Below are 22,639 nucleotides of genomic sequence, written 5' to 3' on the forward strand. Positions count from 1 at the left end.
ATTTCTTAAACCATGTGAAGGGATGGCGTGATTAATGGGGAACCAATGAATTGTCTCCACAATGTCTGTGAGCAAGTCACTCCCTCCTTTTCTTTATTGTGGGGAGGATTATGGCAGTAAATGGACCCTTGTATGTCCTCTCTTAGATCTCACACTTATCCTGTGATAATATATGGCCTAGAGGCTCACTCCCCAGTGAGCCTGTCCAGGAGTGGGGTCAAGAGGGGGTTTGCTTGAGATGGGAGTATCTAGAGTTGACAATTGATATATGCCATTGGATGAAATAGTTATGTTCAATACCGTACCAGGGAGGGACGGTTCTAAGGAGACCAGATACTGGGCTGTACCATTAATCCTGTTGACATAGCAGTTACTGTCTGATGTGTTTTATTGATACCTGTCATACAAAACTTAACCTTTGTGAACTGTTACTAAGTATCTGTGGTTTGTCAATGTACGTTGAAGGGGCTGTATCGTTGCTATAAAAGATCCCTGTAGCCATTCTGTAAGCACCTCATTAAATGATTCATTCGAGAGAATGCATTATTGGGGGTCAAGAACTTTTGCAAAAGTATCTTAAGTATTAAAGATGTAGTTTTAACTCGGACTGGTGTGATTGTAAATCCTCATTTGGTAATGCGGCAATTAGCCACCACACGCTACAGGCTGGTTTTGCGCCGGGTATTGTTCTAACCCGTGGTTTTGTTATTTGTACCTATTTGTGTAATTTGTGCGCTATCGCTTTTTTCCTTGGGCCGGAGTTTTGTGACTCAGTTGCATCCTGCTGTTTTCCTCTGCCTGAATAAAGTGTGCCTGTTCACTCATCTCTGCTCTCCTGCACCTGACTTCCTTCGACCAGTTGCGCACACTCTGACAGATCTATCCTGTTTTACTGGTAAATATGCATCTAGATCAGACCTAGTAAGAACCTTAGTAGCTCTATGTTTCCTTTTGGAAACCTCGCTAACAGAGTGTTCATGTTTCATATCTGAATTTTTATATTTTTGGACAAATACTTTTTCTGGTACGGTATCTTCTGTCTTTACAGAAATCTCCTGTCGTGACATCAATGTAGTGCTCTTGTCCAATATATCCCCTTTGTCTTTGTATGATACCTCTGCATTTGCATGCCACACTTCTTCATGCTGAAATACTTCTTCTATTAAAGGAGCTCTCTCCATCGTGTAAGAAACCTCCCGCAACTTGTGAGTTTTCAAAGATCTCCTTTTCTCAGCCATCAGAAGACCGGAAGTCATCTGAAGTTCTAAAGATATTTTCAAGAGTTCCACACCAAATGGTGGTTGCAAGAGATTATTGACAAAACACAACATAAAGACAAACATTGCGTAAAAAAAAACAGATTAAAAAGAGAGTGGTACTGGCGTACCATTATAAATATCTATGTGAAGTAAGATTTTCGAATTTTGAACACGCAAACATACAGAACACTTAGAATACCTGTTCCTTTTCTTTGTGGCATAACTTCTATTTCTGAAGTTGGAACTTTCAGTTCTTCTTCCATCTCCTTTTTAGGTTTAGTAACAGGTACCTTTTCAGTAGATTTTTTCTCAAGTACCTTCTCAACAGGTACCTTTTCAGTAGGTATTTTCTCAGGTACCTTCTCAACAGGTACAGGTTTCTGTTTGGGCTCCATCACTTCAAGCACACACAAACAACACACACACAAAAGACATTGGCAACATAGAAGATTGACAGAAGTGTTGTCACATAAGATACATCAAATCCGACAAAGAGATCGTCAACACTTTACATACTGTCAACATGGTCACAAACATATCATGACCCATGTCTGAAACAGTCTTAACAACTTATGTTAAACTATAAGTCTAATAGGATGTTATATTCTAACACCATGAAGTCAGCGTCATGATGATAGTTCAAGTAAAGTGTTGCCCTTGTGTATAGACTATCAAACAGACAAAACTGAGCAGTGGAAGACGGTAAACATAGGACAAAGAAGAGTTCAAGAAGACCCTTAAGACATCATAGTACACAGTATGTACAGTACATAAGCCAGTATATAAATCCCTACCTTTTTGCGGTGTATCCTCCTTTGGAGTCACAATAATTGATTCAGGCTTTATGACAGACTTTGGAGGTTCTGGTTTTCTTTCCTCCACGTGAACTTAAAAAAAACATTTCAATTTGTTAAAAACATGCATATACAGTACATGAAGATATTCAAGACAGTAGATTCAACCACAGACATTCCACAAATCACACTCTATCGAGTGGTAAGACTGTATGAAAATGATTATGACGAGACAATATAAAGCAACTGGTGCAAAGACTTTTCAGATGTGCACAAACATTTACAAAGACAAACAGTTCATATAACATTGTGATGTAGAAGTTAGAAAAAATACCAAACATAGATAAAAACAAAACAGAGATGTTCAAAGCTGGGGTTGATTAGAAGAAAGCCATTAAACATGAATGGAAGAAGCATTGACAATCTATAGTGAGTATACCTTGTTCTGGCACAGGTTGTATTTGAGGCTCTATGTCCTCTCTGTCCACTTTTTGAAGGATGGTAGCTGGTTGCTGCGCAGTTACCTCCTGCCTTTTTAGTGCTTCTGGCACTTCAAAAGAACATGCAAATGATCAGGAATACACTATGTGCTGTGACGAAAGTACAGAAAACAGACACATTACTGACAAACAGAAAACAGACATATTACTGACAAACAGAAAACAACAAATACAGATTCCAAATATGGATTCCATTATGCCAAAACAAAACAGAGTGACAGATTACATATAAATTGACTTGATATATCCAATAAATAATTTTGTACAGCAGAGATAAATATACATACATGAGACAAACATAAATGTGGTTGCAACACGTCCTCATTTGAGGAGACACTAGTCTTAAACATTGTAATGCCATAGTCAGACAAAGACAGGCGAAGATGGACTGACAAACAGAAGAGTATAAAGAGCAGACACATTTTTAAAAGACTCAGAATGCTGCCTCTCTTTTGAGAAATATTGATACCTTGTGGTGATGGGACCTTCTTTGCAGCAGGAGTAGGCTCTGGCTCCTTTGGAGCACGAGTAGAGGCTGTCTCTGGCATTTTAACTGCTGTCGGCTTTCCTGGTCCTGGCTTTGAAGCCTCTGGTTTCTTAACCACCTCAGGAACTTAAAGTAACATGCACTTTGATTTAGAGTTCACTAACCAAGGTAATACTTACATTTTACATACACATATGACACAAAAGAAAGATTTGCTTCTATGTTAGAAGCTATTTAAAGATATTAGATACAGAAACACATACGATTCCACAAACAAAGGAGAGGTGCATTAGAGAGGAGAATAAATCTTCCACACAACACATTATATAAATACCTTTGGTTGGTGGACTCTCTGGTTTCTTTATAGGCGCACGCTTTGGTTCAGGTTCAACCTTAGTCGCAGGTGAAACTGTAGGCTCTGGTTTTGGTTCAGCAACATGGGGTGCAGATTGGGCCACATCTTCAGGTAATACAGACATCAACATTAAAAACAATATAAGCTATGGGCTATCAAGAAAAAGCGGGTGCAAGAGTGAAAGCCATAAAATGGTGTGCCAAGAGTAAGATTGAAACAACTTCTCTAAACGCAATTCACAAAGTGACATACATGAATAAACTTAGTCACACAGGCTTATTCACACAATCCCTTGGGATAATAATATGCATTGTTAGAAAGCCCTGCATAGAAGATTTAGAAACTGTGTAGACATGTATTAAACTGACAAGAAGAGATAATATTCAAGAGCTACAGCAGCAGCAGTAGGAGAATTTCTGAAGCACTTAGGAAAACACAGTATACCTTTCTTTAGTGGAACCTGTTCAGGTTTCTCAGCTGGCTGATGGGCAGGCTTCTTTGCTTCTTCATGTTCTTCTAAGATATTGAAAGGGAGCAATTACATACACCAAAATAAAAAGAGTACAATATAATTTACAGAAGTCATTCAAATAAATACAAAATAATTACAGTTAAAGTAAATTAATAAATTGATGAAAATAAAGAAAAATCCACACCAATAATGAACAAAAACAAAGTCACTGCTTTAATTAATAGAAAATGATGAATACGTGGCAAGCATGACAAGATGGTTAGACAAGCGCATAATTTCTGATGTAAGACTATACCTTTTGGAGAAGGGTGTTTCTCTGGGACAACGTTTGCAGTTATCTTCTCCTCCACTGGCTTTTTGGCTTCAGGAACTTGGAAATATCATCACAGTAAGTTAATTTTCCCTATTATGCTAAGTTATCACTGAGTTAATGTGTTGGGACAAATAAAATGTATCTAATGTAATTTACAGTAGTGGAAGTTGGTTACTTTACGCAGACAAACAGTCAAGCAAAAGTAGACAGGAGGGACAAACGTAGGTAAATTATCAACATGTACACACATCAAACAAATTAAACACGAAAGAAACAACTCAGAAATACAGATATTTGGATACCTTTATGTGGTTCTGCTGCCTCAGCTGGTTTAGCCTTCTCCTCTGGTTTCTTGTGAGCTTCAGAAACTTTAAAGACACTCACTGTGTTAGCCCAATGTAGCAAAGCTCTATCTAATGTGGACATCCAAGAAGCACATCATATTGGGGAAGGCAGTACAGAAAAACACATAAGCCACTATGCGGGATCAATTTAAGAGCAAAGAGTAAAAGATCATTAATACTGACAGTACAAACCAAGGCTAAACTAAGACATGCAAAGAAATTGAGCATGACATTACAGGGAACACCTTTGACACAGTTAAAAGAAAAGAAAGCTGTAAACAAGGAGTTTAATAAATTACACATGAACAAAGATTATGAACTTCTTTTGCCAGAACATTGCCAACAACTTACATTAAGGTTAAAACAAAAACACGCTCTCAAAAAGTTTACCAATTGAAACAAACAAGATTATGACCATGTTTGCCACACATTAACAGGATAATGAACTTTGCCATAACATTGCTGTAAACGAAGACAAACAAAAGCTATTCTTTCAATACCTTTTTGTGTCATTTCCTCCCTCACTCCAACCTTCTTACTCTGGACAGACTCCTCCTCAACAGGTACTCTCGGGGCTGATAAGACAATGAGAATATATTAGTATCTTTGTTTCAACGAGGCACATTAGCTAAGGAGAGAGGTTTACGGTTCTAACACATAAATATAAACACACAAATGAAATGACTCCTCTGAAACAACAAAGGAGAGAAAGACCTGAGATGTGTGTCTGAGTTCCAAACACACGCTAGTGCACTACGGCACGATGACACATACAAACAGTAGGAGCCCATATATTCTGTGCCAAGATATTTTCAAAGAGTGGCTCAAACATACAAAGACAGACAACAATGATTTTAAGCACCAAACATGTTAATACCAATGTAGTAGCATAATGTGTCTCAAGGTGGAACGTTAAAGATGAACTGTTTGCCCGCTTAAGTTAGCTGCTAGAAGACAAACTCCAATGGTAACATCTATTCTAAGGGATACCTGTGGTGGTAGAGATGTTCATGGTCTCGTCTGTGAAGCTTTTATACTCTAATAAAGGGTTACAATGATGACAATGAAAAAATACAAGCATTTCGGAATATGAAAAAAAGATTTAGTTGTGTAGATGATCATGGAGATCAGGAGGAAATGCTGGAATACTGGTTAGGTCGTGTTACAAAACTGAAGAATCTTTTTAGAAGGTGTACAAACATGTTCAAATGGAGTTGGTTAAATTGATGGCACTAGTTAGGTCATGTTACTAAGTTATTCATACAAACATGAATAAACAAGTAAAAACATGTAGATAGTGATAATGGTGATGGTTACTATTAATATGACGTAAATCTCACACAATAATTGAACATTAGTGAATTATTTTATGATGAATTTAAGGGGTTTGATGTTAATGGAAAGACGATTCATATTAAACAATGCAAGGCTATATACCTCTCATTTCCAACTCTCTCATTTGCATCTCTTCTTCATAATAATATTCATAAGATTCTTAAAAAAAAACAGATATATGTTGACTATTCAGATTCATAAGGTTCGTTTAGATTTAAAGTACCAGTCTAAAGTATGGACACACCTACTCATTCAAGGGTTTTTCTTGAAATGTATAAGGTTCTACCTTGTAGAATAATAGTGAAGACATCAAAACTTTTAAATAACACATATGGAATCATGTAGTAACCAATAAAGTGTTAAACAAATCTAAATATATTTTATATTTGAGATTCTTCAAAGTAGCCACTCTTTGCCTTGATGACAGCTTTGCACACTCTTGGCATTCTCTCAACCAGCTTCATTAGGTAGCCACCTGGAATATATAATTAATGCCTTATCTTATGTCCCATTCTTACCTTTAAGAGTGACTGAAGATGGCATATCAGGGACTCGTATTGATGAATCAGGGACATCTAAAGGATGTTGAATTTGGTTTAAATATTAAAGATATATAAAAGATAAGTCATATAAGATAAGTTGACTGGAATTTTGATTAATAATTGTGATACAATTGAACGTTTGTGTGGCTAGAAATCAAATACTTACCATGGGGTACCCTTGCTAATTCAATTTCTGTGAAAAGGGAAGATTAAATATTAACTTAAAATTTATGAAAACAACTATGAGATTCAGACAGCTGGAAAACAAAACAAATGCTAATGACTATACCAACCTTTGCCTGAAAGATAAATCTCAGCGGTTCTTTTAGCTTCCCCTCTGGGCTCCAACCTCACAATGACCGAGTAAACGCCTAAAGCATTAGTAATTAAGATAACTTAATAATCCATTCTGATTGTATTCATTTGGGAAATGAGAAAAAACAAATCTCGAAAATGCTGTTTTTTTACGCAACTCTACACACCTTCGTTTTGATCAGTTACATTGCGGATGATCATAAAGTGTATTCTGCCTTCATTTCTGAAGTTATACTTTGGGCACTCTGTGAGTTCCCAGGTGCCTTTGTACCATGTAACAATGGCATTGTCGAAAGACACCTCACATTTTAAGGTGGCTGCTTGGCGTTCGCCCACCATAATGTTCTGGATACGTTTGGTGAAGAGAATTTGTTCAGCTAAAACATATAACATGTGGTGGTGAATTTGGTTCAATTTGAATATTTCTGGTTATTCTCATAATTCAAGTCAAATGGAGAATATATGGACAATGGAGAATAGATACGCTGTTAGAATGTGTTCAACAGATTGTTTGGATGACTCAATTGGATGAAAGTCGAGACGAAAAGTCAAAAGACAGAAAGAGAGGACAGATAAATGTTGGTTTGAGGCAATGTTGCAAGTCCAAAAAAGGTAAGAAAGTAAAAACATACACTACCGTTCAAAAGTTTGGGGTCACTTAGAAATGTCCTTGTTTTTGAAAGAACAGCACATTTCTTTGTCCATTAAAATAACATCTAATTGATCAGAAATAAAGTGTAGACTTCGTTAGTGTTGTAAATGACTATTGTAGCTGGAAACGGCAGATTTTTACATAGGCGTACATAGGCCCATTATCAGCAACCATCACTCCTGTGTTCTAATGGCACGTTGTGTTAGCTAATTCAAGTTTATCATTTTAAAAGGCAAATCGATCATTAGAAAACCCTTTTGCAGAGTTCCTCTGTCCAGTGTCTGTGTTCTTTTGCCCATCTTAATCTTTTATTTTTATTGTCCAGTCTGAGATTTGGCTTTTTCTTTGCAACTCTGCCTAGAAGGCCAGCATCCCGGAGTCGCCTCTTCATTACTGATGTTGAGACTGGTGTTTTGCGGGTACTACTTAATGAAGCTGCCAGTTGAGGACTTGTGAGGCGTCTGTATCTCAAACTAGACACTCTAATGTACTTGTCCTCTTGCTCAGTTGTGCACCGGGGCCTCCCACTCCTCTTTCTATTCTGATTAGAGACAGTTTGCGCTGTTCTGTGAAGGGATGATACACAGCGTTATACGAGATCTTCAGTTTCTTGGCAATTTCTCGCATGGAATAGCTTTCATTTCTCAGAACAAGAATAGACTGACGAGTTTCAGAAGAAAGTTCTTTGTTTCTGGACATTTTGAGGCTGTAATCGAACCCACAAATGCTGATGCTCCAGATACTCAACTAGTCTAAAGAAAGACACTTTTATTGCTTCTTTAATCAGATCAACAGTTTTCAGCTGTGCTAACATAATTGCAAAAGGGTTTTATAATAATCAATTAGCCTTTTAAAATGATAAACTTGGATTAGCTAACACATCGTGCCATTGGAACACAGGAGTGTTGGTTGCTGATAATGGGCCTATGTACGCCTATGTAGATATTCCATAAAAAATCAGCCATTTCCAGCTACAATAGTCATTTACAACATTAACAATGTCTACACTGTATTTCTGATCAATTTGATGTTATTTTAATGGACCAAAAATGAGCTTTTCTTTCAAAAACAAGGACATTTCTAAGTGACCCCAAACTTTTGAACGGTAGCGTACATGTATTATCAGAGCGCTCCAGGACTAAAATTAAAATGTCAAATCAAAAGTAAAAAAAAAATAGAAAATGAGTGAAAATATTTAAATATTAGTGTCAAAATGTGTGACGAAGGGAAAAAATAGGTCAGGTTGGGATGATCTTCACTCCACAACATGAAGGTAGATGCAACATCAACCCATTCTATGGTTAAATCTATACAAACCTTCAACCAAGAGATCTGCAGTTGATTCGAGGTTTTCATATCTGCAGGTATAACGTCCTTGGTCTTCTGGTCTGAGGTCTTTAATCGAGAGCCTCTGAATGTTGTTGACCACCTCATACGAGTATCTGCGTTTCATTTCTAAGAGCTTTCCATTCTTAAACCATTGGGTTTTGACATTAGGGATAGAAAACTGACAAGACAGAGTACATGTTTGCCCCTCCTGTCCCGCAACTTCCTCCAGATGTTTCTCAACTTCAGGCTCTGTAAAGAAACAAGTAACAAAAGTGCATCGCTATTAGTATTTACCAATACAGTATAAAGACTTAAATCAATAACATTAATGTAAGTACAAAATAAACAAATGCAGATCCATGGATACCCACCGATAACAGTCAGTTTGGCGCTGGAGATATGTGGGCCACATACAACACGGTAGTTGCCCTGGTCTTTGGTTTGACACTGCTTGATCTTCAAGATGTGACGGTCACCGACAATGCTGATTTCGCATTTGTCGTTGTTGTCAAGCTTCTGAGTTCCCTTGTACCAGGACAGGGTGATCTCAGGGTAGTTGATCTTGATGTCACACTCAAAAGTAGCGACCTTGTTGGTGACTGTAGACTGATCTGTTATGTCCTTATTCACGGTGACCGGCTACAAGCAGATAAATAAGAAATATATGCTTAGACATTAATGTAAATGAATATGCATACAATATATGACTAATTACTGCTGTTGTCATTGTCAGACATTTCATTGTGGTAGCTAATGAGGAACCTACCTCAGTACATTCCATTCTCTTTTGCAAATCAGCCACAAGAGCGACCAAATCCTCATCTAATTCTCTCTCTCTCTCCGGTTCCTAAATCACACCAAAAGACATAGCAGAACCAGTTAGAGTATCACCATTATGTCTTTAAAAAAGCAATGAAATTCAGTATTGAAATTGTGTTCAGAAAAAAATAAAAGGCCATTAAATTCAATTGAATACAACTTAATGTTAAATGAATTTACCGGTCTTCCACTTTCTTCTGCTTTCTCCCTCTTCAACTGCTCAATGGCCTGAAGAAGTCCACGGTAGTCAGTGATTCCATACATACGGGCGTATTTCTCATACTCCTTAGGGTCCACATTTCTGAGCAACTCTACAATGTCAATGTCTTTCTCTTCCTGAGGTCTCTTCTGTTTAGATGGAGTCCTGTGGAGAAAAAACATAGAAGAGATATGTATGGAAAATATTATTTGTGTCGTTTCTTGTGAAATGTGGAAGGTAGCGACGCAATCGTCAAAGAGAGATTCACTTACTTCTTCAGTTTTGATCTGAAGTCTCCCTCAACTCCGACAACCTCTTTCCTTTCCTCAACATGCATGTCGGTGTTGCATTCTATTTCTCCAGCTTTGTTAGTTGCGACACATCTGTACTGTCCGGAGTCAGACTTTGTTACTTCTCTGATCTCCAACTTGGCCTCCTGTCCCTTCTGCTCAATAGTGATGCGTCCACCATGAGTGATCTGCCTCCACTTGCCCTTCATCCATTTCACGTTAGGAATAGGATCACCTCCAACTTTGGCAATGAACGTTGCAGTGCCCTCTGTAAATTTAACACAACATATTGAAGACATCACTTGCTATGGAAATGTTAGATATCCAACTATTAATAAACACTGTAGGCTGTTAATGGAATACTAATTAAATGCTTCTAAATCTCTTTTCATCACACTTACTCTCGGCTACATGGCAAGGCTTGGGCTCCTCAATGAAGAACAAGTTGTCCAGATTCTTTACTGGTGCTGCTGTTGGTTCCTCTTCAGCGGGTGCAGGTGCTGCTTTGGGTTTCTCTGCTATTAAGCATAATTCAAGAAGTTTGTTATAAAAACCATAACCATTCATTCATGACAGCTGATTCAACAAATGTTTGGATATGATTTGAATAAAAATATGGTCCAGAACGTGTACCTTTGATAGTTACTTTGGCCTTGCAGAATTCACTACCAGCCTCATTGGTTGCCTTACAGAGATAGTCCCCTGCATCATTCTTTGATACACGCATGACCTCCAAAGAGGCAACACCATCGGCAAAACGTATTTTACTGCTGGAATTGTTCAAGTCTTTCCTGTCCTTCATCCACTGAATCTTCATAGAAGGGGATCCATGGACATGGCAGCTAAGGTGCAGGTTCTCACCCTCGGTCAGCGTGACAGGTTTGAGAGCGGGTTCAAATGTAGGGGGCTTCTTGTGTTCTGGATTAATAGGGAAGAGTCATGGAAAAACACACATGGCATATGGTAATTATTTATATCTAACTTTCTATGGAGAAACACAACAGAGTAGACAAATAATAATATGGACCTACCAGTTATGGTAACTGTCAATTTGCAAGAGGCAGTGCCTGCTTCATTGGTGGCTGTGCCGGTATACCTCCCACAGTCTGAGACTTTGGAGCTCTTGATACACAACACAGCCACATTGCTCTTGAAAGACATGTCATAGTGATCAGAGCTGTGAATCTCACTGTCATCTTTATACCAATTAATGGTCATGGGCTGAGATCCAGACAAACGTGCCTCAATCTTCACCATCTTGCCCTCCGTTTCCTCTAGGGTCTCTGTGGGCTTTTTGGTGAATGAAGGTGGGATTTTGCGCTCTGAAAAGAAATGTTAAAGCATTAATGGTTTACAAAACAAGATTGCAATGTTCACTTAATGTGACAAAGGAAGCTAAAGCAAACCGTACTATACCAAAAGTTTCTCTCAAGAAACATGAGAGGGACTAAAATTGTGAGGCAGTGGGCCAAATACCTTTGACAGTCATTTCAGTGGAACAAGAGTCCTTTCCAATGTCATTAGTGGCATGGCAAAAGTAGCGGCCATAATTTGATTTATCTGCATTCAATATAGTGAGGTGTGGGCTGTTATCCACACAGGACATCTTGTAATTTCCCCCTGATCGAATATCTTTGTGATCTTTTGACCAAGTGACTTTCAATGGCAAAGATCCAGTCATGTGGCATTCCAATTCCACACTATCACCCACTGAAACGTCCACCACGGTTGACAGCTTTTTATCAAAGACTGGGGGATATCTTGGCTCTAAAAGTTCAATGATGGGAAAGAGTTGGAACATACAGCATACTTTGAAATGAAAGCATTGATACTGTACAATATGATACTGTACTAATACAGAACGTGCACGTGTCTCTCAGTCAGCAAGTAAAAAAATATATATTTGAGGAACAAACAAACGACCGACCTTTAAGAGTGAGTCTGGCTCTGCAGGATGCAGTCCCAACACTGTTGGTAGCAACACAAGTGTATTCCCCAGAGTGTCTCATTTCACCTCTGGATATTTGTAGGACAGCTGTGTTATCATCATAACTCAAGGTATAGTCGTTGGATTTCACAGTTTCACCGTCTTTAAGCCAAGAGACCTCAATGGGCGAGGAGCCTGCCACACGGCACTCAAATTTGACTTCCATTCCTTCAGTCTGTTGAATGCTGGTTATTTTCTTGGGGAAGGTAGGTGGAGTTTTTGCCTCTGAAAATTGGATAATTTAACAAACAATATGACATTAGCTTCAAAAAATTATGAAAATTCTTCATACTAGTTGTTAATTTCATAACCAATGCAGAGTCAAAGCTGAATATTTTCTGATTAAAAAGAGAACATTCCTAAATAAAAGACAAAGGGCATCACCTTGGACAGAGAGACGACAGCTGGATGAGGTTGATCCTATTCTGTTTTCAGCTTTGCATGTGTATTCACCAATATCAGCCTCAGCTGCTTTGCTCAATTTCAAGCAAGCAATGCCTTTAGAATACTCTATTTTGCAAGTAGGGGAGGACCTCACTTTTCCGTCGGCCTTAAACCAAGCCACCTTAATGTCAGGGGTTCCTCCAACATGGCATTTCAAACAAACTGCATCCCCAGCAGTAACTTCCATTGGCTCCAAATCATCAATGAAATAAGGTGGTTCTAAAGTGACAGATATGAACAGTTAAACCAGAAACATGCACATGTACATCAGATATATACAGCATTGGACAATCCCAATAAATTACCAGGTCAATTTAGGCAAACTAACCTAAAATGAACACTTGTGCTTTGCAGGTATCTTTTCCGGCGTCATTGGAAACTTCACAAGCGTATTCCCCACTTGCTTCCTTATCGTCACTGTTTAAACACTCCAAGATGCAGGAGGTCTCTGTGGTAGTAAAGTTGTGCTTATAAGAGGCATATAGCTGTTTGCCGTCCTTATACCAGGTGACAAATATCTTTGGGGTTCCAGTGTATGTGCACTCAAGTATCAATGATTTTCCCTTTTCAACAGAGTGGTCGTTCAGCTTCTTAACAAAGCTAGCAGGTTCTGAGTAAAATCATACAGAAGTTTGTTAGTCCACATTCTGATAAAAAAAATGAAATGTTGTTTTAATTCTATTAATAAAAATATATAATAAAAATATATATTTTCAATTATTGACCAACCTTTCACAGACAGGTTAACTAGGAAACGTTCCTTCCCAGCATCATTAATAATCTGGCATGTATACTCTCCAGCATCTGATTTGGCCACTTTGTATAGCTCCAGAGTAGCTGTATTGTCCCGTAGAGCAATTTCATAGTCTTTTCCAGAAACAATTTCCTTTGTGCCTCTAAACCATTTCAGTTTCAGTGGGGCACTTCCTTTGACAATTGCTGAGAAAGTTACATTTGTGCCAGGCATTGCTTCCAATGGCTGAGGTGGCATCACAAAAGAAGGAGGTTCTAAATACAAAAAATACATACTTTTTAGCTTGCAGACATCTGACATTAAATCAGTTACATCACAAAGCAATAGTAATTACGAAGCCCAAACAAGTAATGTATATTTACTGACCTTTCACAATGAAAGAGGCACTGCTCTCATTGGTTCCGGCCTTGTTTACGACTTTGCATTTATACACTCCAGAGTCAGACCACTTAAGAGTGGGCACTTTAAGTGTGCAGGTGTTGTCACTGAATGCAATCTCATAATTTGGTCCAGTTTTGATCTCCTCTTCATCATGGTACCAGGTAATGGTGAAGGGTGCAGAACCAGAGACTTTGCAGTCCATTTCACCAGCTTTTCCAACAATAGGTTGAGATGCCTTCAGTTTCCGTGTGAATATTGGAGGTATGGTTTTATCTGTTATAGGAGGACAGGGTTAGTAACCAGGCATTGGGCAAAACACTAGGCAATTAGACAATTAGAAAAATGTCATATCATACTGTGTATAGGAAGGGGCCACCAACCTAGGACAGTGAGGTTTAATTTGGTGAGATCACTGCCAACCTCATTTTTGACCTCAAATGTATATTCTCCCATATCAATCCTCTCTGCAGACAACACTTTCAAGCTGGAGATCATCTTTGAGAAGGAGATGTTGTACTTCTGGCCAGAGGAGAGTTCGACTCCATCCTTAAACCATTTTGGTTTCAGCTCTGGTGTCCCCGACACTTTGACTTCTAGAGCTGCAATATCACCTGCAGTCACGCTGAAAGACTTTGGTCTATCCACAACTTTAGCGGGTTCTGAAAATAAGAACACGAGCAGAGGTGTGCTTACAGAAACTGAATAATAAAAAAAGCAATGACTGGGGAATAAACAAAGCGAACTAGGGGAGAAAATGGAATTAGAGACAAAATGGAAATGTACAAACCTAATACAGTTATGTTAGAAAAACATTCCACAACTCCGGCATCGTTTCGGAGTTGGCACGTGTATTTGCCCTCTGCCAGTGAGTCTGCTTTAAAGACTTTAAGAGGGACCTGGTTGTTTTGAAAGGTAATTTTCTGGATGTCACCATCTCTGAGAACGTGACCCTTATCCTGTATCCAAGATGCAGTCATTGGCTGAGAGCCTTTGACAGTGGCTGTCAGGGTGACTTCTTCACCCAATGTGCATGTCATATTCAACAATTTCTCCACAAACGTTGGTGGTTCTGAGAGAGGACAAAAATTGAAAGGCGAAAAAAAAATCATCATGAAGGAGTAGTTCATGGTTAAAAGCTGGATCAATTATCGAAAAAATCAGAGAAAAATACCCACCGATGACACATTTCTACTAACCTCTGAGTTTAACTGTAGTACGGCATGTTTCATATCCTATACTGTTTGATGCCTTGCACTTATATTCTCCAATATCTGAAGCTTCCAATCCAATGATATGAAGAGAGGCAGCGGTAACCTCATTCACAATCTTATATTTCCTACTTTCCTTTAGTGGCGTTTTGTATTTGGCCCAGGTAATCTCAGAGGGTGCTGTGCCAAACATCTCACAGTGTAGGCTAGCATCCTTTCCTTTCATTCCTTCAATTGGTCGAAGTACTTTGAGGAGAGATGGTGCATCTACAAAACATTGAGAATCGTTAAGAAGCAGCTGTTTGCTACACCCAGCAAAGCTTCAAATTCATAACGGTGTAATACCACCAACAGACACTATACTAATAATGGATTATTATGGAATATTAAATGGAATATGGAAAATATCAAAATCCAATGTCATTGATTACTGGCTAACCTTTGACTCTAAGAGTTGTGCTGCAGCTTATACTTCCAGCGTCATTGGTTGCTTCACAGGTGTAGACTCCATTGTCATCAAATCTTGTGGTGCGCAGCTCAAGGACTGCCATTGAGTCAACAAATGATGTTCTATAGTTGTCACCATCTGTGATCTTAGTGTCATTTTTGTACCACTGCATTCGCAGAGAGGGGACACCCGTAACTTTGCATTCAAGACGGAGTGGCTCGCACTTCTTCACAAACTTTGTGACTGGCAATTTTAGCACAAATTCAGGAGGTTCTGCAAAGCCAACATATTGCAAAATTAGCTTATTGAAGCACATGCACCTTGACACAGTGAAAGAATATGAGGCTTGCAATGAACTGCAAAAAGATGTGATTTGATGACTTGATGCATCTGTTAAGGAGTAAAGGCAAGAAGAATGTGAAAAGGGAAATGAGAAGAGTGACACAACATTTGTTGGTGTGATGGAGGAGCAGGTAAAGGTGCTGTGAACTGGTCAGGGAGCTGTGAAAAGGAGGTGGTGGAGGAGCTGTGAAAATACAAAGCAATAGAGCACAGATAAAAGCAATTGAGGATAGACGGAATAATCGAATCCAGTTGAGGAAAGATGGGGAGATGGAAGCCAATGCAAGAGTTTAAATAAGAGCATGTTGCAACCTTTCACCATTAAAGCGGCGCTACATCTTTCAATGCCAGCATCATTTTTAAATTGACAAGAGTAAATTCCACTCTGCAAAACTCCAACTGGGTAAAGATCTAAGAAGCAAGATAATCCTTCCAGTCCGATAAAACATGATGGTTCAGTGATCAATTCAGTGTCATCCTTAAACCATTTCACTGTGAAAGGAGGTGTTCCTTTAAACGTGCTCTTAAATCGCATGTTAGAGTTAGGAAGGGCTGTATGAGACTCAGGCAACAGCACAAAGCTTGGTGGCTCTAAAGAAACATTAGCAACCAAGTTAATCAGCTAGCCTGACCCTATCATGAGAGCGAAATATATAAAATGTATATCATTTTTATCAATTCTGACCTTTCACCTTCACTGCCCCACTGCATTCAACATTTCCTGCTTTATTTGTCAGTTTGCAAGAGTAAGTGCCGGCATCAGCTCTCTCTAACGGTTCGATTTCCAAAGACATAGAAATGTCTTGACGAACAAGTTTATATTTTCCACCAACGTCAATTCTGTTCCCATCTTTCTGCCATTCCACAGTGATAGAAAGAGATCCCGATATTTTGCAATTAATTTGAACAAACATTCCCAATATTTCCTGTATTTCACTCAGAGGTTTGGTGAAGCTTGGAAGGATAGTGTCATGACGTTGGCCTGTGGGTAAGGTTTATGACCCCCCCATAAATACCTTCTCCCTTCCCCTCTCTCTCTGACCCTACTGAAGGACTGGAATAGCCTGTGTTAAATATAGAGAGTCTGGGAACATCAAACAAATAGGGAAAGGAACCATCTTTTGTTAATAAAACCAGTTGGAAATATGCTTGATAACGTAATGAGTATGTATGTCAGTTCATTGTTATCTGAGACATTATGATTGATGGCAGGACGATATAAACTGTACCGGAGAAAGTATACACCCTCTAGTTATCAGAGTCACATGGAATTGTTATGCAATTGAAATGTTTGATATTGAAATTGTTTGTTAGGAGATTAAATGTAATTTTAGCTTCCAAATGAGAGAATTGGGTTTTCATAGGGAAAGTGCCCTGCCGATCAGTGGCCAACCCTGTGAAGAGACATGGGGTTATAAACGATGAAACCCCTCCTTTCCCCCTCTCCACTATATAAGTCTTTGACGAAAAGACATTCCGGGTTCCAGTACGAGAGGTCTGCAGCCTCGACGTTATAAGGACAGACACATATCAAGGACAGAACAAAGCCAACCTCGGCGTGAGCTATGGTATGAACTGGTATGAACTTTGAGCTTATTCACTACAGAAGTGATACTTCCTAGCCGTTGAGTTAGCCGCTGCTAACGTGGGCTAGGAAAGGACGGACGACGGATCCAGTCTAACAACCAGACGAAGATACCACCACCATTGACATTCTTCCACTACACAACAGGAAGATCTGTTGGCCAACCACGGCCAGCATCTACGACCAATCTACCGAAGCGCAGCTCAGAGTAAATATTTATTGCATTTTCCTTTTCCAAATGGGCGGTAATTTAGAATGCATAAGATAATGTATTTACGATAGCATAGCTGCTGTTTCTGTGTTCCTAAATCTTCCCGCTCTTTCATTCAAGCCCAACCCCCTTTTCCTTTGTGTAACCAGCCATGATACAGGCTCAGTCCACTAGGACGTGTTCTGTATGACATCATATGAATTCTGTGTATTTGTAATTCTGTGTGATTAGTTAGGTATTTAGTAAATAAATAATTAAACCCAATTTTACAGTGCCTTCTCCACTGTTAGCCCAGAGTATACTCTGCTTCCTAAGAATTTAACAATGTTCAATGATCCGAAAAGGGTCTGAACAGACATTTATGGCGCCCCCTGAGAGGACTCTAAAACTAAGACGCACGTTGGGTCAATGTGATAATAACATATGGAGCCCCCGTGCGAGGAATCTAAAATAGGATGAAGCTTTCATTTTGATTCAGCCTATATAAAATTGAAAAGCAGATTACATAATATACCAAGTATTTTATATACATTATGGGAATTGTAGATCGGAATTATTGGTGCGTGTGTGTTCTGGAGAATCGCCTCAGTGTTGTGCTCTGAGGTAGTCAGTGGGTAGCATACCCTATACAGTTCTGTATGAGGGCTGATAAAGCTATCTGATAAATAGCGCGTTTGGCCAAACGCTGGGCTATTTCTGCCTCGCGCGTTTCAGACGCGTGTTGGCTAGGTCATTATTAATTTCTCGAGCGAGGACAAAGACCCAGCCGATTGAAATTTAGGAGAGATTAGCTTGACCAGTTTATAAGTATCTCTCTGTCTGTCTCTCGCGTTTCGATGCGAGGAGACCACGGTGCATTTTGTTGTTTACCGCGAGTTCCGGTTAAAACATCGTCAAATATCGCCGAAAAGGGTTTGAACATAATACGTTATAAGTAAAACCTTTCCCCTGCCAAGGGAATCCTATGTGAGCATTTTTCAGGCATCAAGTAGCATTAGCTTGCTCGAGATGCTAAGCTAACAAAAGGGAAAACAGCCATTTTGTTTGTGCCACATGGTAATTCATCCGACTTGCGGAACGAAAGTCCTGCCCTGGGTACTTCCGTTGATTTCAACGTGTGCCAGCAGACTCCCCTATGAGAGTCACCAGTACTTTTTTCAAATAATTAGTCAGGTGACACTCAAGTCGTTACTCATGATATCCAGACGGATATCGATGTCTTATTCAATTGAACTAATAAGTGAAATTGCCAGATTTACGTTCTCAAGTGGATTTTTTTTTTTTTTAAATATCCAAATTGATGAGTTTTCTAAATGAGACATTGTAATCTTTTTTCCACATTAACCTAGATGAATAAACCTCTAAGGTTAATTGAAGTTTAAATCCCAAATAGCCTATACTGGTTTGATTTATCATTAAAATTGATCAATCAGTAAAATTTGGTTTTTGCAAAACCCATTCAGTAATCCAGTACTGACAGAAGTCCCGCCCCAGCGGGAATCCCATGTGGCTTCGGCCCAAGGAAGAAGTGTACCATAGTGGGAAGTGTTCCCAACATTTAATCTACTGTTTACACTTATGATATCCAATCAATGGAGATGGTAGGGATTATCATCTCATTCAATTTAATAAGTTAAATTGTTGAACAAACCTTAATGTTCTTCCAATCAAATGAGACACTTTTAAAACTTCTCATATTAACCTGGATAAAGCAACCTCTAAGGTTAATTCAAGTTTAATACCCAGATAGCCTACCCAGGTAGGATTAATCATTGGCATTGATTAATTCATTCAATTTGCTTTTGCAAATTCATTCACATCCAACTTCCACATTACTGGTACAGTACTGATGGTTCGTCAACATCTATAAATAGATTAAACTTGTCTTTGCAGCTTCCAATGAATTCCAAACCCAAACATTGAAAAAAAAAATAGGAACATTCTTCCTCTAAATTTTTCTAATAATGTGCAAGCTACCAAAGGAGGTGGTCACCACTCCTCCACTAATTAGTGAACCTCCACCCATAAAAGGATTGATCTCTGACCTCAGCAGCGATACCAACCCTAATTATGCCATTAGTGAAAAATCAGCCGAAATTGCGAACGCTGTCCAAAATCAACCATCAAACACAGGCTTTGTGACGGTTCTCTCCACTTTAGCACTTATGTATCGCCATCAAAGGTTGGCATCGATCCAATACCACAGTGCACAGCTGAAGCACGTGCAAGACATGGCTAACATGAGGGCACAGGTGGAGAGAACTGAGCAACTATTGACAAAAGCAGGAAATGGAAACATTCTGCTAGTCGAGGAACTGCGTTTGAAATCGGAACAATTAAAAGTAATTGCAAATACTTATGACGATGAACGAGCACAAGCTCTTCAACAAAATCATAGGCTAAAGGAACAACTCGATTTAGCTAAAACTAAATACGATGATGTCCACGCCAAACTAGATAAATCTGAAGAGTTATCTACAAACAGGAGCGCTCAACTTGACAACATGCATGCTGTTTTGTTGAATGTTACTCAAAATAACACGGTGCTCCTCAAAGCGCTGCAGACCAAAGACGATCAGTTAATGAACACAGTGACAAAGTTGGATGATAAATCAGCAGAACTTATTGAAGTTGCTGACCAATTGAATGATGAGAGAACTCAGGTGATGAGGATGGAAATATTGATTTCTAAGCAAGCAGAGGAAATCTCATCACTGAATCTCTCGCTCCGTACTCGAGACCTCTATCTGCAAACCATGACAGATAAGTTTGAGACCGAAAGGAGCAGATGTGACACTCACGTGTCCAAAATTGGTACTCTAAGCGCTCAAGTGGACTCTGCAATGCAGCAGAAGACCACCCTTAGGTACCATCTGGAGGAAATCCAGAATAGTCACGCTCTACAGCATGACTACCCATCCAAGCAACCGGAGTCCGGTACTCAAAGGAGTGAAGACGATAGGTTTCAGACATTGCATCCATCATGTGTCCCTCAGTCTTCTCCTCTTGGCCAACAAAGCCAAAGCTTGGCTTCTCCTCTTGGCCTTTCGGCCCCAATTTCTCCACAGGATGAAGCCAACCCTCTCCGCCCGCTTGGCGAGGAATACCTTGACAAACTCGTCAAGAATTTCCCCACCTTTGACCCCGTTCCAGGTCAGCCAAACGATACTGAGACGTTCCTAGCTGACATAGAGGACGCGTTGGATGGCTACCCGAACGCTACGGGTTCTGACAGGGTTTACCTGTTGAAGCGAACGTCGAATAGACACGTGACGAGGTTCATTCGCCTACAACAGCAACATGTGCTAAATGACTACGCTAAACTTGCCACAGCTTTGAAATTAGAATTCAGTGGTTCTGCGACTCGCAAACACGATAGCTCACTGGCTAACACGGTCAAACAAGCTCGAAACGAACACCCACAAGCTTTCTATCATAGGCTTCGTTCAGCTTACTTTGGCCTACTCACAGAAACAGGAATGGAAGAGCTGTTACCATTCAAACAAATGTTTCTGTCGAACATGTATCCCACCTTCATTACCTACTTGGGCCCTGCAGCCCACGTTGGCTTGCCTATCTTACAACTCAGAGAGCTTGCAAGCACAGCTTTTGAGGCATCAAAAGCTCGCCACGCTAAGAGCCCTGACCACTCGGTTTTGAAGTTTGACCAGGAGCACTCACTCCAGTTAGAGGGTGCATTATCAGGTATTGGAGCGTCGAGAGCTGACGCACAACAACAGTTTCTACCACGAAACCATGATTCCAATAACCGCCGCGGTCGAAATAACTGTAAAGTACGTCGCCTTCAAAACGACTACCGCTACAATCGACCTGTTCGCTACGTTCCTGTACCCAACCCACACAAAGTGTCAGAACACAAGGGTAACAAAGGGTTGAAGGACGATCAAAACGTAGACCAATGTTCTCCAGAAGTCCCACTACGGGAAGAACTAAAGCGAGAACAATTTGAGAAAAGGGTAAAAGATAAGTCACAAGGACTAGACGGGGAATTACCGGACACCAGGTCCGCAGGAATTAACACCCATAGCAAGGACGTTAAAGTTCAAATTTCTCCCGCTCTCATTCAAGACCCTATCCAGGGCCCGCTTGATCAAGAAACAAGCCCCCGGGCTCGGTCTATAGACTCCGATACAAAAGTTGCGAAGGTAAAGGTCAAACGCTTAGTTAAAGCCAAGCCCACTCAAAATCGGAAAAGTCAATCTGCTTCCATCTTGAACAGACATGGCACATCACGTCGTTGCGAACGACCACTCCACTTTGTGGGGAATATGTCCACTAACCACGAATCTAAACGGCCATACCTGGAAACAGTCCTGGAGGACTGCTTAGCTTGTCAGCCGCTAATTGATTCGGGTGCGACAATATCACTCATCTCTCAAACATTGTTTGATGAGCTCAAAAGGGCTTTGAAGCCAACTAAACGTTGGTTAAAAGTGGAACGATGCGACACTACACTTTGAGGGGTCACTCAGACTACCTCGCCTCTCACATTGAGAGTCATGCTGAAACTACACTTCCAGGACGTATCGCTCGTTCATCCTGTGTATGTTACCAGCCTCGAAACTGTAACCCTGCTACTTGGAGCAGACTTGATGGATCGGTTACTCCCATTGATGGATTGGAAAACCAACCAGGTATGGTCACAGGCCACAGTGCCTTCTCCACTGACCACACTGTCTTCCCCTAACGCTAGCTGCAACGCAGTCCTTCACGAGGGGTATCTGTCAAAAGCACCCCTTGGGAAAAAGACGTGTAGAAACCTCTTGGTGCAGAATCCGATCCAAGGAGATATTACGATATCTCGACACATTCCATCAGCCAATCTGATTGACCATTCTTTTCATGATTTCGAGCCAGCTGTCTCTGTGAATGAGCAACTTCCCTCCTTCTTGCAGTCGTGCAATACGGTAGTTGAGATGAACTTCTCTGGCCCTTCGGACACTTCCGCAAGCACTGCGGCCGTCTCAGCAAGAAAAACATTGATGTGCAGAGTACACTCTGCTTCCGATGATACACCTTCTGCTTTGTTGGGGACTGTCACCCCTTACAATGACACTAATGGCGTCTGTCCAGCAACTGACCCGATGACTCCCATTGGTGAAACACTTTGCGATATCACAGACCGATATCCTCGTCTCAGTTTGCAGGTACTGAAGAGGTTGCCACACGCGGACGCGGTGGTGACTGACAGACCTCGACAGCCACTGAGGGTGTTGAAGCACAAACACCAGGAGATTTGGTTGAAAGGTTACA

At 40.1% G+C, this 22,639-nt stretch overlaps 1 protein-coding gene across 1 annotated transcript in view; it reads right to left on the reverse strand.

Annotated features, from left to right (window-relative positions):
• The window catches only part of ttn.2 (titin, tandem duplicate 2), a 189,878-nt gene that overhangs the window by 113,491 nt on the left and 53,748 nt on the right, over positions 1 to 22,639 (reverse strand). The window contains exons 40-64 of the mRNA XM_029702494.1: positions 13,952 to 14,230; positions 13,557 to 13,844; positions 13,166 to 13,444; positions 12,765 to 13,046; positions 12,377 to 12,655; positions 11,933 to 12,217; positions 11,482 to 11,772; positions 11,037 to 11,327; positions 10,639 to 10,923; positions 10,407 to 10,523; positions 9,988 to 10,273; positions 9,697 to 9,880; positions 9,464 to 9,544; positions 9,069 to 9,336; positions 8,686 to 8,946; positions 6,568 to 6,594; positions 6,378 to 6,434; positions 5,025 to 5,099; positions 4,483 to 4,548; positions 4,163 to 4,237; positions 3,840 to 3,911; positions 3,375 to 3,500; positions 3,023 to 3,166; positions 2,493 to 2,603; positions 2,054 to 2,146 (exon numbers count right to left, since the gene is read on the reverse strand). Coding sequence (XP_029558354.1) covers positions 2,054 to 2,146; positions 2,493 to 2,603; positions 3,023 to 3,166; positions 3,375 to 3,500; positions 3,840 to 3,911; positions 4,163 to 4,237; positions 4,483 to 4,548; positions 5,025 to 5,099; positions 6,378 to 6,434; positions 6,568 to 6,594; positions 8,686 to 8,946; positions 9,069 to 9,336; positions 9,464 to 9,544; positions 9,697 to 9,880; positions 9,988 to 10,273; positions 10,407 to 10,523; positions 10,639 to 10,923; positions 11,037 to 11,327; positions 11,482 to 11,772; positions 11,933 to 12,217; positions 12,377 to 12,655; positions 12,765 to 13,046; positions 13,166 to 13,444; positions 13,557 to 13,844; positions 13,952 to 14,230 — 4,602 coding nt within the window. The remainder of the gene's footprint in view (positions 1 to 2,053; positions 2,147 to 2,492; positions 2,604 to 3,022; positions 3,167 to 3,374; positions 3,501 to 3,839; positions 3,912 to 4,162; positions 4,238 to 4,482; positions 4,549 to 5,024; positions 5,100 to 6,377; positions 6,435 to 6,567; positions 6,595 to 8,685; positions 8,947 to 9,068; positions 9,337 to 9,463; positions 9,545 to 9,696; positions 9,881 to 9,987; positions 10,274 to 10,406; positions 10,524 to 10,638; positions 10,924 to 11,036; positions 11,328 to 11,481; positions 11,773 to 11,932; positions 12,218 to 12,376; positions 12,656 to 12,764; positions 13,047 to 13,165; positions 13,445 to 13,556; positions 13,845 to 13,951; positions 14,231 to 22,639) is intronic.

The sequence above is a fragment of the Salmo trutta genome, chromosome 20 (genome assembly GCF_901001165.1).
Source record: "Salmo trutta chromosome 20, fSalTru1.1, whole genome shotgun sequence".
Lineage (NCBI taxonomy): Eukaryota > Metazoa > Chordata > Actinopteri > Salmoniformes > Salmonidae > Salmo > Salmo trutta.